Source organism: Salmo salar, chromosome ssa05 (assembly GCF_905237065.1).
Source record: "Salmo salar chromosome ssa05, Ssal_v3.1, whole genome shotgun sequence".
NCBI classification, from domain to species: domain Eukaryota; kingdom Metazoa; phylum Chordata; class Actinopteri; order Salmoniformes; family Salmonidae; genus Salmo; species Salmo salar.
Genome location: NC_059446.1, coordinates 87,313,836 through 87,329,792, shown reverse-complemented (window position 1 = coordinate 87,329,792; position 15,957 = coordinate 87,313,836). Strand labels below are relative to the sequence as shown.

Genomic DNA, 15,957 nt, shown 5'->3' with positions numbered 1-15,957 from the left:
AACAGCCTGTTGAGCAGACAGAGTCACCATCAAAAACAGCCTGTTGAGCAGACAGATCACCATCAAACAGCCTGTTGATCAAACAGTCACCATTAAACAGCCTGTTGATCAGACAGATCACCATCAAACAGCCTGTTGAGCAGACAGAGTCACCATTAAAACAGCCTGTTGATCAGACAGAGTCACCATCAAACAGCCTGTTGAGCAGACAGTCACCATTAAACAGCCTGTTGATCAGACAGTCACCATCAAACAGCCTGTTGATCAGACAGAGTCACCATCAAACAGCCTGTTGATCAGACAGTCACCATTAAACAGCCTGTTGATCAGACAGAGTCACCATTAAACAGCCTGTTGATCAGACAGTCACCATCAAACAGCCTGTTGATCAGACAGATCACCATCAAACAGCCTGTTGATCAGACAGTCACCATCAAACCTCACAACCCATATTTGGATATTTCTCTGAAGCATGTAGAACACGATGTAGAACACGGTGTAGACCACGGTGTAGAACATAGAGCATGGTGTAGACCACGGTGTACAACGTAGACCACGGTGTACAACATAGAACATGGTTTAGAACATTGTGTAGACCACAGTGTAGACCACAGTGTAGAACATGGTGTAGAACATGGTGTAGAACATGGTGTAGAACATTGTGTAGAACATTGTGTAGACCACAGTGTAGAACATGGTTTAGAACATTGTGTAGACTACGGTGTAGACCACGGTGTAGAACTTGGTGTATAACATTGTGCAGACCACGATGTAGACCACAGTGTAGAACATGGTGCAGAACATGGTGTAGAACATTGTGTAGAACATGTGTAGAATTTAGCCACGTGTTTTTATAACATTGTGGATGTGTAAACATGGTGCAGAACATGGTGTAGAACATTGTGTAGAACATGGTGTAGAACATTGTGTAGACCACAGTGTAGAACATGGTTTATAACATTGTGTAGAACATGGTGTAGAACATGGTGTAGAACATTGTGTAGACCACAGTGTAGAACATTGTTTATAACATGGTGTAGAACATGGTGTAGAACATTGTGTAGACCACAGTGTAGAACATGGTTTATAACATGGTGTAGAACATGGTGTAGAACATTGTGTAGAACACAGTGTAGAACATGGTTTATAATATTGTGTAGATCACGGTGTAGATCACGGTGTAGAACACGGTGTAGAACACGGTGTAGAACATGGTGTAGAACATGGTGTAGACCACGGTGTAGAACATTGTGTAGACCACGGTGTAGACCACAGGGTAGAACGTAGTGTAAAACACAGTGTAGAACACGGTGTAGACCACAGGGTAGAAGTAGTGTAGAAATCTGTATACCGTAAGTGTGTTGCAATGTCATGCCAATATGAACTCTTTCTCTGTGTATTTGTTCTCTGTGTGTGTATAGTTCCAGATCCAGATGTTTGACATTATCATGCAGCACGTCCTGGGCCAGTCGAGACAAGTGCTGTGAGCTCCCTGGACTGGTAAGAACAACTGCCTTTTAACCAACCATTCAAATGACCAACAGACCAACAACCAACAACCAACAGACCAACAGACCAATAACCAACAGAACAATAACCAACAGACCAAAAACCAACAGACCAAAAACCAACAGACCAATAACCAACAGACCAATAACCAACAGACCAATAAACCAACAGACCAAACAGACCAAAAACCAACAGACCAACAGACCAACAACCAACAACCAACCGACCAATAACCAACAGACCAACAACCAACAGACCAATAACCAACAGACCAACAACCAACAGACCAACAGACCAACAACCAACAACCAATAACCAACAACCAACAACCAACAGACCAACAACCAACAGACCAACAACCAACAACCAACAGACCAACAACCAACAGACCAACAGACCAACAACCAACAACCAATAACCAACAGACCAATAACCAACAGACCAACAGACCAACAGACCAACAACCAACAGACCAACAACCAACAGACCAACAGACCAACAACCAACAACCAATAACCAACAGACCAACAACCAACAGACCAACAACCAACAGACCAACAACCAACAGACCAACAACCAACAGACCAACAACCAACAGACCAATAACCAACAGACCAATAACCAATAACCAACAGACCAACAGACCAATAACCAACAGACCAATAACCAACAGACCAACAACCAACAGACCAATAACCAACAGACCAATAACCAACAGACCAACAGACCAATAACCAACAGACCAACAACCAACAGACCAACAAAGACCAACAGACCAATAACCAACAGACCAACAACCAAACAGACCAACAACCAACAGACCAACAACCAACAGACCAACAACCAACAGACCAACAGACCAACAGACCAACAACCAACAGACCAACAACCAACAGACCAACAACCAACAGACCAACAACCAACAACCAACAGACCAACAACCAACAGACCAACAGACCAATAACCAACAACCAACAACCAACAGACCAACAACCAACAGACCAACAACCAACAGACCAACAGACCAACAACCAACAGACCAATAACCAACAGACCAACAGACCAACAACCAACAACCAACAACCAACAGACCAATAACCAACAGACCAATAAACCAACAGACCAACAACCAACAGACCAACAACCAACAGACCAACAGACCAACAACCAACAAACCAATAACCAACAGACCAACAACCAACAGACCAATAACCAACAGACCAACCAACAGACCAATAACCAACAGACCAATAACCAACAGATCAATAACCAACAGACCAATAACCAATAACCAACAGACCAACAGACCAATAACCAACAGACCAACAACCAACAGACCAATAACCAACAGACCAATAACCAACAGACCAACACCAATAACCAACAGACCAACAACCAACAGACCAACAACCAACAGACCAACAGACCAACAACCAACAGACCAACAACCAACAGACCAACAACCAACAGACCAACAGACCAATAACCAACAGACCAATAACCAACAATCAACAGACCAACAGACCAATAACCAACAGACCAACAACCAACAGACCAACAGACCAAAACCAACAGACGAACAGACCAACAACCAACAGACCAACAACCAACAGACCAACAGACCAATAACCAACAGACCAAAACCAACAATCAACAGACCAACAGACCAATAACCAACAGACCAATAACCAACAGACCAATAACCAACAGACCAATAACCAACAGACCAATAACCAACAGACCAACAACCAACAACCAACAGACCAATAACCAACAGACCAACAACCATCAGACCAACAACCATCAGACCAATAACCAACAGACCAACAACCAACAGACCAACAAACCATCAGACCAACAACCAACAGACCGACCAACCTTTACGACCAACAGACCAACAAACCAACAGACCAACAACCAAAACCAACAGACCAATAACCAACAGACCAATAACCAACAATCAACAGACCAACAGACCAATAACCAACAGACCAATAACCAACAGACCAACAGACCAACAAACCAACAGACCAACAGACCAACAACCAACAGACCAACAACCAACAGACCAACAGACCAATAACCAACAGACCAATAACCAACAATCAACAGACCAACAGACCAATAACCAACAGACCAATAACCAACAGACCAATAACCAACAGACCAATAACCAACAGACCAATAACCAACAGACCAACAACCAATAACCAACAGACCAACAACCAACAGACCAATAACCAACAACCAACAGACCAATAACCAACAGGCCAATAACCAACAGACAACAACCAACAGACCAACAGACCAACAACCAACAGACCAATAACCAACAGACCAACAACCATCAGACCAACAACCATCAGACCAATAACCAACAGACCAACAACCAACAGACCAACAAACCACTCAGACCAACAACCAACAGACCGACCAACCATTTAAACGACCAACCATTTAAACGACCAACAGACCAACAACCAACAGACCAACAACCAATAACCAACAGACCAACAACCAACAGACCAACAGACCAACAGACCAACAGACCCAAACCAACAGACCAACAGACCAACAGACCAACAACCAATAACCAACAGACCAATAACCAACAGACCAACAACCAACAGACCAACAACCAACAGACCAACAACCAATAACCAACAGACCAATAACCAACAGACCAACAACCAACAGACCAATAACCAACAATCAACAGACCAACAGACCAACAACCAACAGACCAAAAACCAACAGACCAACAGACCAACACCAACAGACCAATAACCAACAGACCAACAGACCAACAACCAACAACCAACAGACCAATAACCAACAGACCAACCAACAGACCAATAACCAACAGACCAACAGACCAACAACCAACAGACCAATAACCAACAGACCAATAACCAACAGACCAACAGACCAACCAACAGACCAATAACCAACAGACCAACAGACCAACAACCAACAGACCAACAACCAACAGACCAATCCAACAACCAACAGACCAATAACCAACAGACCAACAGACCAACAACCAACAGACCAACAACCAACAGACCAACAGACCAACAGACCAATAACCAACAGACCAACAACCAGCAGACCAACAACCAACAGACCAACAACCAACAGACCAATAACCAACAGACCAACAGACCAATAACCAACAGACTAACAACCAACAATCAACAGACCAACAGACAAATAACCAACAGACCAACAGACCAATAAACCAACAGACCAACAGACCAACAACCAACAGACCAACAACCAACAGACCAACAGACCAATAACCAACAGACCAATAACCAACAATCAACAGACCAACAGACCAAAACCAACAGACCAATAACCAACAGACCAACAGACCAATAACCAACAGACCAACAACCAACAACCAACAGACCAACAGACCAACAACCAACAGACCAATAACCAACAGACCAATAACCAACAGACCAAAAGACCAAAAACCAACAGACCAACAGACCAACAACCAAAACCAACAGACCAATAACCAACAGACCAACAACCAACAGACCAATAACCAACAGACCAACAAACCAACAGACCAACAGACCAACAGACCAACAACCAACAGACCAACAACCAACAGACCAACAACCAACAGACCAACAACCAACAACCAACAGACCAACAACCAACAGACCAACAGACCAATAACCAACAACCAACAACCAACAGACCAACAACCAACAGACCAACAACCAACAGACCAACAGACCAACAACCAACAGACCAATAACCAACAGACCAACAGACCAACAACCAACAACCAACAACCAACAGACCAAAACCAACAGACCAACAGACCAACAGACCAACAACCAACAGACCAACAACCAACAGACCAACAGACCAACAACCAACAACCAATAACCAACAGACCAACAACCAACAGACCAATAACCAACAGACCAATAACCAACAGACCAAAACCAACAGACCAATAACCAACAGATCAAAACCAACAGACCAATAACCAACAACCAACAGACCAACAGACCAAAACCAACAGACCAATAACCAACAGACCAACAACCAACAGACCAATAACCAACAGACCAATAACCAACAGACCAACAGACCAACAACCAACAGACCAACAACCAACAGACCAACAACCAACAGACCAACAGACCAATAACCAACAGACCAACAACCAACAGACCAACAACCAACAGACCAACAACCAACAGACCAACAACCAACAGACCAACAACCAACAGACCAACAGACCAATAACCAACAGACCAATAACCAACAATCAACAGACCAACAGACCAATAACCAACAGACCAATAACCAACAGACCAACAGACCAATAACCAACAGACCAACAGACCAACAACCAACAGACCAACAACCAACAGACCAACAGACCAATAACCAACAGACCAACAACCAACAATCAACAGACCAACAAACCAACAACCAACAGACCAATAACCAACAGACCAATAACCAACAGACCAATAACCAACAGACCAACAACCAATAACCAACAGACCAAAACCAACAGACCAATAACCAACAACCAACAGACCAATAACCAACAGGCCAATAACCAACAGACAATAACCAACAAACCAACAGACCAACAACCAAAGACCAATAACCAACAGACCAACAACCATCAGACCAACAACCATCAGACCAATAACCAACAGACCAACAACCAACAGACCAACAACCAAAAACCAACAGACCAATAACCAACAGGCCAACAACCAACAGACAATAACCAACAGACCAACAGACCAACAACCAACAGACCAATAACCAACAGACCAACAACCATCAGACCAACAACCATCAGACCAATAACCAACAGACCAACAACCAACAGACCAACAACCAACAACCAACAGACCAACAACCAACAGCCGACCAACCATTTAAAACGACCAACCATTTAAACGACCAACAGACCAACAACCAACAGACCAACAACCAACAACCAACAGACCAACAAACCAACAGACCAACGACCAACAGACCAATAAGCAAACAGACCAACAAACCAACAGACCAATAACCAACAGCCAATAAACCAACAGACACCAACCAACAGACAACAGACCAACAACCAACAGACCAACAACCAACAATCAACAGACCAACAGACCAACAACCAACAGACCAACGACCAAGACCAACAGACCAACAACCAACAGACCAACAACCCAGACCAACAGACCAAACAACAGACAAACCAACAACAACAGACCAACAGACCAATAACCAACAGACCAACAACCAACAGACCAACAGACCAATAACCCAACAGACCAACAAACCAACAACCAACAGACCAACAGACCAATAACCAACAGACCAACAACCAACAGACCAACAAACCAACAGACCAACCCAACAACCAACAACCAACAGACCAACAACCAACAGACCAACAACCAACAGGCCAATAACCAACAGACACAACCAACGACCAACAGACCAACAACCAACAGACCAACAACCAACAAATCAACAGACCAACAGACCAACAACCAACAACCAACAGACCAATAACCAACAGACCAATAACCAACAGACCAACAGACCAACAACCAACAGACCAACAACCATCAGACCAACAACCAACAGACCAACAACCAACAACCAACAACCAAACCAACAGACCAACAGACCAACAACCAATAACCAACAGACCAATAACCAACAGACCAACAACCAACAGACCAAACACAAACCAACAGGCCAAAACCAACGACACACCAACAGACCAACAGACCAACAACCAACAGACCAACAACCAACAATCAAACAGACCAACAGACCAACAGACCAACAACAACAGGCCAATAACCAACAGACAATAACCAACAGACCAACAGACCAACAACCAACAGACCAACAAACCAACAATCAACAGACCAACAGACCAATAACCAACAGACCAACAGACCAACAGACCAACAAGACCAACAACCAACAGACCAACAAACCAACAGACCAACAGACCAACAACCAACAGACCAACAACCAACAACAACAGACCAACAACCAACAGACCAATAACCAACAGACCAACAGACCAATAACCAAACAGACCAACAACCAACAACCAACAGACCAACAGACCAACAACCAACAGACCAACAACCAACAGACCAACAAACCAAAGACCAACAACCAAACACCAACAACCAACGACCAACAAACCAACAGACCAATAAACCAACAGGCCAATAACCAACAGACAACAAACAACAGACAACAGACCAACAACCAACAGACCAACAACCAACAATCAACAGACCAACAGACCAACAACCAACAGACCAACAGACCAATAACCAACAAGACCAATAACCAACAGACCAACAACCAACAAACCAACAGACCAACAACCACAGACCAACAACCAACAGACCAACAACACAACCAACAGACCAATAACCAACAGACCAACAGACCAACAACCAACAACCAACAGACCAACAACCAACAGACCAACAACCAACAGACCAACAACCAACAGACCAACAACCAACAGACCAACAACCAACAACCAACAGACCAATAACCAACAGACCAACAGACCCAGACCAACAGACAACAACCAACAGACCAACAGACCAACAGACCAACAGACCAACAACCAACAACCAACAGACCAATAACCAACAGACCAACAACCAACAGACCAACAACCAACAACCAATAACCAAACAGACCAACAACCAACAGACCAACAGACCAACAGACCAACAACCAACAACCATCAGACCAACAAACCAACAGACCAACAACCAACAACCAACAGACCAATAACCCACCAACCCAACCAACAACCAACAGACCAACAACCAACAGACCAACAACCAACAGACCAAAACCAACAGACCAATAACCAACAGGCCAATAACCAAACAGACAACAACCAACAGACCAACAGACCAACAACCAACAGACCAACAACCAACAAATCAACAGACCAACAGACCAACAGACCAATAACCAACAGGCCAATAACCAACAGACAACAACCAACAGACCAACAGACCAACAAACCAACAGACCAACAACCAAACAACAACAGACCAACAGACCAATAACCAACAGACCAACAGACCAACAGACCAACAGACCAACAACCAACAGACCAACAAACCAACAGACCAACAACCAACAACAACAGACCAACAGACCAACAGACCAATAACCAACAGGCCAATAACCAACAGACAAAACCAACAGACCAACAGACCAACAACCAACAGACCAACAACCAACAACCAACAGACCAACAGACCAATAACCAACAGACAACAGACCAACAGACCAACAAACAACAGACCAACAACCAACGACCAACGACCAAACCAACAGACCAATAACCAAACAACAACAGACCAACAGACCAACAACCAACAGACCAACAAACCAACAGACCAACAGACCAATAACCAACAGACCAACAAACCAACAACCAACAGACCAACAGACCAACAACCAACAGACCAATAACCAACAGACCAACAACCAACAGACCAACAACCAACAACCAACAACCAACAGACCAACAACCAACAGACCAATAACCAACAGGCCAATAACCAAACAGACAACAACCAACAGACCAACAGACCAACAACCAACAGACCAACAACCAACAATCAACAGACCAACAGACCAATAACCAACAGACCAACAGACCAACAACCAACAGACCAATAACCAACAGACCAACAGACCAACAACCAAACAGACCAACAACCATCAGACCAACAACCAACAGAACAACAAACCAACAACCAACAGACCAATAAACCAACAGACCAAACAGACCAACAACCAACAACCAACAGACCAATAACCAACAGACCAACAACCAACAGACCAACAACCAACAGACCAATAACCAACAACCAACAACAACAACCAACAGACCAACAACCAACAGACCAACAGACCAACAGAACCAACAGACCAACAACCAACAACCAACAGACCAACAGACCAACAGACCAACAACCAACAACCAACAGACCAATAACCAACAGACCAACAACCAACAGACCAATAACCAACAGACCAACAACCAACAGACCAATAAACCAACAGACCAACAGACCAACAGACCAACAAACCACAACCAACAGACCAACAAACCAACAGACCAACAACCAAGACCAATAACCAAACAGACCAACAACCAAACCAACAAACCAACAACCAACAGACCAATAACCAACAGACCAAACAGACCAACAGACCAACAGACCAATAACCAACAGACCAGCAGACCAACAGACCAACAGACCAACAACCAACAACCAAACAGACCAAAAACCAAAAGACCAACAACCAACAGACCAATAACCAACAGACCAACAACCAACGACCAATAACCAACAGACCAACAGACCAATAACCAACAGACCACAGACCAATAAACCAACAGACAACAGGACCAACAGACCAATATCAACAGACCAACAGACCAATAACCAACAGAACAACAGACCAATAACCAAACAGATCAACAGACCAACAGACCAATAATCAACAGACCAACAGACCAACAACCAACAGACCAACAACCAACAGACCAACAGACCAACAGACCAACAACCAACAGACCAACAACCAACAGATCAACAACCAACAGACCAATAACCAACAGACCAATAACCAGTAGACCAACAGAACAACAGACCAATAACCAACAGAGCAACAGACCAATAACCAACAGACCAACAACCAACAGACCAACAACCAACAGACCAATAACCAACAGACCAATAACCACAGACCAACAACAAAACCAACAACCAGCAGACCAACAACCAACAGACCAACAAACCAACAGACCAATAACCAACAGACCAACAACCAACAGACCAATAACCAACAGACCAAAAACCAGCAGACCAACAACCAACAGACCAACAGACAAATAACCAGCAGACCAACAACCAACAGACCAATAACCAGCAGACCAATAACCAACAGACCAACAAACCAACAGACCAATAACCAACAGACCAACAACCAACAGACCAACAACCAACAGACCAATAACCAGCAGACCAACAACCAACAGACCAACAACCATCAGACCAACAACCAACAGACCAACCAACCATTTAAATGACCAACCATTTAAACGACCAACCATTTAAAATGACCAACCATTTAAACGACCAACAGACCAACAACCAACAGACCAACCAACCATTTAAACAACCAACCAACTAATCAACCAGACAACCGTTACACCAAACAACTAGTCTCGCGAGCCATGCTCAAGTCTGACGCTGTATGAAAGTCTGTTGGAGAAAGAAACCATCCATCCAACCCGCCAACTCCATCCACTCCAAGAAGATGAATAACTGAGAGAGACTACCATCTAACCATCCATCCAACCCGCCAACTCTCATCCACTCCAAGAAGATGAATAACTGAGAGAGACTACCATCTAACCATCCATCCAACCCGCCAACTCTCATCCACTCCAAGAAGATGAATAACTGAGAGAGACTACCATCTAACCATCCATCCAACCCACCAACTCTCATCCACTCCAAGATGATGAATAACTGAGAGAGACTACCATCTAACCATCCATCCAACCCACCAACTCTCATCCACTCCAAGAAGATGAATAACTGAGAGAGACTACCATCTAACCATTCATCCAACCCGCCAACTATATTCCACTCCAAGAAGATGAATAACTGAGAGAGACTACCATCTAACCATCCATCCAACCCGCCAACTCTCATCCACTCCAAGAAGATGAATAACTGAGAGAGACTACCATCTAACCATCCATCCAACCCGTCAACTCTCATCCACTCCAAGAAGATGAATAACTGAGAAAGACTACCATCTAACCATCCATCCAACCCACCAACTATATTCCACTCCAAGAAGATGAATAACTGAGAGAGACTACCATCTAACCATCCATCCAACCCACCAACTCTCATCCACTCCAAGAAGATGAATAACTGAGACAGACTACCATCCAACCATCCATCCAACCCACCAACTCTCATCCACTCCAAGAAGATGAATAACTGAGAGAGACTACCATCTAACCATCCATCCAACCCACCAACTATATTCCACTCCAAGAAGATGAATAACTGAGAAAGACTACCATCTAACCATTCATCCAACCCGCCAACTATATTCCACTCCAAGAAGATGAATAACTGAGAGAGACTACCATCTAACCATCCATCCAACCCACCAACTAGACCAGACAGTATCATGAGACATGTCCAACACTGACCTAGCTAGACCAGACAGTATCATGAGAGACATGACCAGGACTGACCTAGCTAGACCAGGCAGTAACATGAGAGACATGACCAGGACTGACCTAGCTAGACCAGGCAGTAACATGAGAGACATGTCCAGGTCTGACCTAGCTAGACCAGGCAGTAACATGAGAGACATGACCAGGACTGACCTAGCTAAACCAGGCAGTAACATGAGAGACATGTCCAGGACTGACCTAGCTAGACCAGACAGTAACATGAGACATGTCCAGGACTGACCTAGCTAGACCAGACAGTAACATGAGAGACATGACCAGGACTGACCTAGCTATACCAGACAGTAACATGAGAGACATGACCAGGACTGACCTAGCTAGACCAGACAGTAACATGGGAGACATGACCAGGACTGACCTAGCTATACCAGACAGTAACATGAGAGACATGACCAGGACTGACCTAGCTAGACCAGACAGTAACATGAGAGACATGACCAGGACTGACCTAGCTAGACCAGGCAGTAACATGAGACATGTCCAGGACTGACCTAGCTAGACCAGAGACAGTAACATGAGAGACATGACCAGGACTGACCTAGCTATACCAGACAGTAACATGAGAGACATGACCAGGACTGACCTGCTAGACCAGACAGTAACATGAGAGACATGACCAGGACTGACCTAGCTAGACCAGACAGTAACATGAGAGACATGACCAGGACTGACCTAGCTAGACCAGACAGTAACATGAGAGACATGACCAGGACTGACCTAGCTAGACCAGACAGTAACATGAGAGACATGACCAGGACTGACCTAGCTAGACCAGACAGTAACATGAGAGACATGACCAGGACTGACCTAGCTAGACCAGACAGTAACATGAGAGACATGACCAGGACTGACCTAGCTAGACCAGACAGTAACATGAGAGACATGACCAGGACTGACCTAGCTAGACCAGGCAGTAACATGAGAGACATGACCAGGACTGACCTAGCTAGACCAGGCAGTAACATGAGAGACATGACCAGGACTGACCTAGCTAGACCAGACAGTAACATGAGAGACATGACCAGGACTGACCTAGCTGGACCAGACAGTAACATGAGAGACATGTCCAGGACTGACCTAGCTAGACCAGACAGTAACACGAGAGACATGACCAGGACTGACCTAGCTAGACCAGACAGTAACATGAGAGACATGACCAGGACTGACCTAGCTAGACCAGACAGTAACATGAGAGACATGACCAGGACTGACCTAGCTAGACCAGACAGTAACATGAGAGACATGACCAGGACTGACCTAGCTAGACCAGACAGTAACATGAGAGACATGACCAGGACTGACCTAGCTAGACCAGACAGTAACATGAGAGACATGACCAGGACTGACCTAGCTAGACCAGACAGTAACATGAGAGACATGACCAGGACTGACCTAGCTAGACCAGACAGTAACATGAGACATGTCCAACACTGACCTAACTAGACCAGACAGTATCATGAGACATGTCCAGGACTGACCTAGCTAGACCAGACAGTAACATGAGAGACATGACCAGGACTGACCTAGCTATACCAGACAGTAACATGAGAGACATGACCAGGACTGACCTAGCTAGACCAGGCAGTAACATGAGAGACATGACCAGGACTGACCTAGCTAGACCAGACAGTAACATGAGACATGTCCAGGACTGACCTAGCTAGACCAGACAGTAACATGAGACATGTCCAGGACTGACCTAGCTAGACGTGTTAGATGAACAAAATGTATTTTAATTAAACACGTTCGGGCTTACTCATATGTCTATATCTCTATATATCTCTATATATCTCTATATCTCTCTCTCTCTCTCTCTCTCTCTCTCTCTCTCGCTCTCTCTCTCTCTCTCTCTCTCTCTCTCTCTCTCTCTCTCTCTCTCTCTCTCTCTCGCTCTCTCTCTCCAGTTCAATACAAGGGGCTTTATTGGCATGGGAAACATATGTTAACATTGCGAAAGCAAATGAAGTAGACATTATACATAAGTGAAATAAACAATAAAAATGAACAATAAACATTACACTCACAGAAGTTCCAAAAGAATAAAGACATTACAAATGTCATATTATATACAGTTGAAGTTGGAAGTTTACATACACTTAGGTTGGAGTCATTAAAACTAGTTTTTCAACCACTCCACAAATTTCTTGTTAACAAACTATAGTTTTGGCAAGTCATTTAGGACATCTACTTTGTGCATGACACAAGTCATTTTTCAACAATTGTTTACAGACAGATTATGTCACTTATAATTCACTCTATCACAATTCCAGTGGGTCAGAAGTTTACATAAACTAAGTTGACTGTGCCTTTAAACAGCTTGGAAAATTCCAGAAAATGATGTCATGGCTTTAGAAGCTTCTGATAGGCTAATTGACATCATTTGAGTCAATTGGAGGTGTACCTGTGGATGTATTTCAAGGCCTACCTTCAAACTCAGTGCCTCTTTGCTTGACATCATGGGAAAATCAAAAGAAATCAGACAAGACCTCAGAAAAACAATTGTAGACCTCCACAAGTCTGGTTCATCCTTGGGAGCAATTTCCAAATGGCTGAAGGTACCACGTTCATCTATACAAACAATAGTACGCAAGTATAAACACCATGGGACCACACAGCCATCATACCGCTCAGGAAGGAGACGCATTCTGTCTCCCCGGAGATGAACGTACTTTGGTGCGAAAAGTGCAAATCAATCCCAGAACAACAGCAAAAGATCTTGTAAAGATGCTGGAGGAAACAGGTACAAAAGTATCTATATCCACAGTAAAACGAGTCCTATATCAATATAACCTGAAAGGCGCGCTCATCAAGGAAGAAGCCACTGCTCCAAAACCGCCATAAAAAAACAGACTACGGTTTGCAACTGCACATGGGGACAAAGATCGTACTTTTTTGGAGAAATGTCCTCTGGTCTGATGAAACAAAAAATAGAACTGTTTGGTCATAATGACCGTCGTTATGTTTGGAGGAAAAAGGGGGAGGCTTGCAATCCGAAGAACACCATCCCAACCGTGAAGCACGGGGTGGCAGCATCATGTTGTGGGGGGTGCTTTGCTGCGGGAGGGACTGGTGCACTTCACAAAATAGATAGCATCATGAGGATGGAAAATTATGTGGATATATTGAAGCAACATCTCAAGACATCAGTCAGGAAGTTAAAGCTTGGTCACAAATGGGTCTTCCAAATGGACAATGACCCCAAGCATACTTCCAAAGTTGTGGCAAAATGGCTCAAGGACAACAAAGTCAAGGTATTGGAGTGGCCATCACAAAGCCCTAACCTCAATCCTATAGAAAATGTGTGGGCAGAACTGGAAAAGCGTGTAGCGAGCAAGGAGGCCTACAAACCTGACTCAGTTACACCAGCTCTGTCAGGAGGAATGGGCCAATATTCACCCAACTTATTGTGGGAAGCTTGTGGAAGGCTACCCGGAAATGTTTGACCCAAGTTAAACAATTTAAAGGCAATGCTACCAAATATTTATTGAGTATATGTAAACTTCTGACCCACTGGGAATGTGATGAAATAAATAAAAGCTGAAATAATTCTCTCTATTATTATTCTGACATTTCACATTCTTAAAATAAAGTGGTGATCTAACTGACCTAAGACAGGGAATTTTTACTGAGATTGAATGTCAGGAATTGTGAAAAACTGAGTTTAAATATATTTGGCTAAGGTGTATGTAAACTTCCGACTTCAACTGTATATACAGTGTTGTAACGATGTACAAATGTTTCCAAGTACAAAAGGTATTTAGAATGGTGTTTGTTCTTCACTGGTTGACCTTTCCTTGTGGGAACAGGTCACAAATCTCTCTTCTCTCTCTCTCTGTCCGTCTCTCTCTGTCTCTCTTTCTCTATCTCTCTCTCTCTCTCTGTCAAGACATCCTAATGACACTTTGTTAGTAACAACTCTACAAAACACTCCCAATACCCCATCCTAGGAGATACAGTCCTGTCCACCTCACTCCTCACAGACCGCTAGCCTGTATTTACTACCGGCCTTCCCGGCTCTTTCAAAGCACGTTTTATTATTGGAAAAGGATAGGACAATTATTTTTAATGATAACTGTGTTTCTAGCTAGCCGGGCCCAGGA

General features: G+C 43.9%; 1 protein-coding gene across 1 annotated transcript in view; it reads left to right on the top strand.

The window, feature by feature from the left end:
- The window catches only part of LOC106597401 (collagen alpha-1(XIV) chain), a 260,539-nt gene that overhangs the window by 176,996 nt on the left and 67,586 nt on the right, over positions 1-15,957 (top strand). The window contains 2 exon segments of the mRNA XM_045719294.1: positions 1,422-1,448; positions 1,450-1,500. Coding sequence (XP_045575250.1) covers positions 1,422-1,448; positions 1,450-1,500 — 78 coding nt within the window.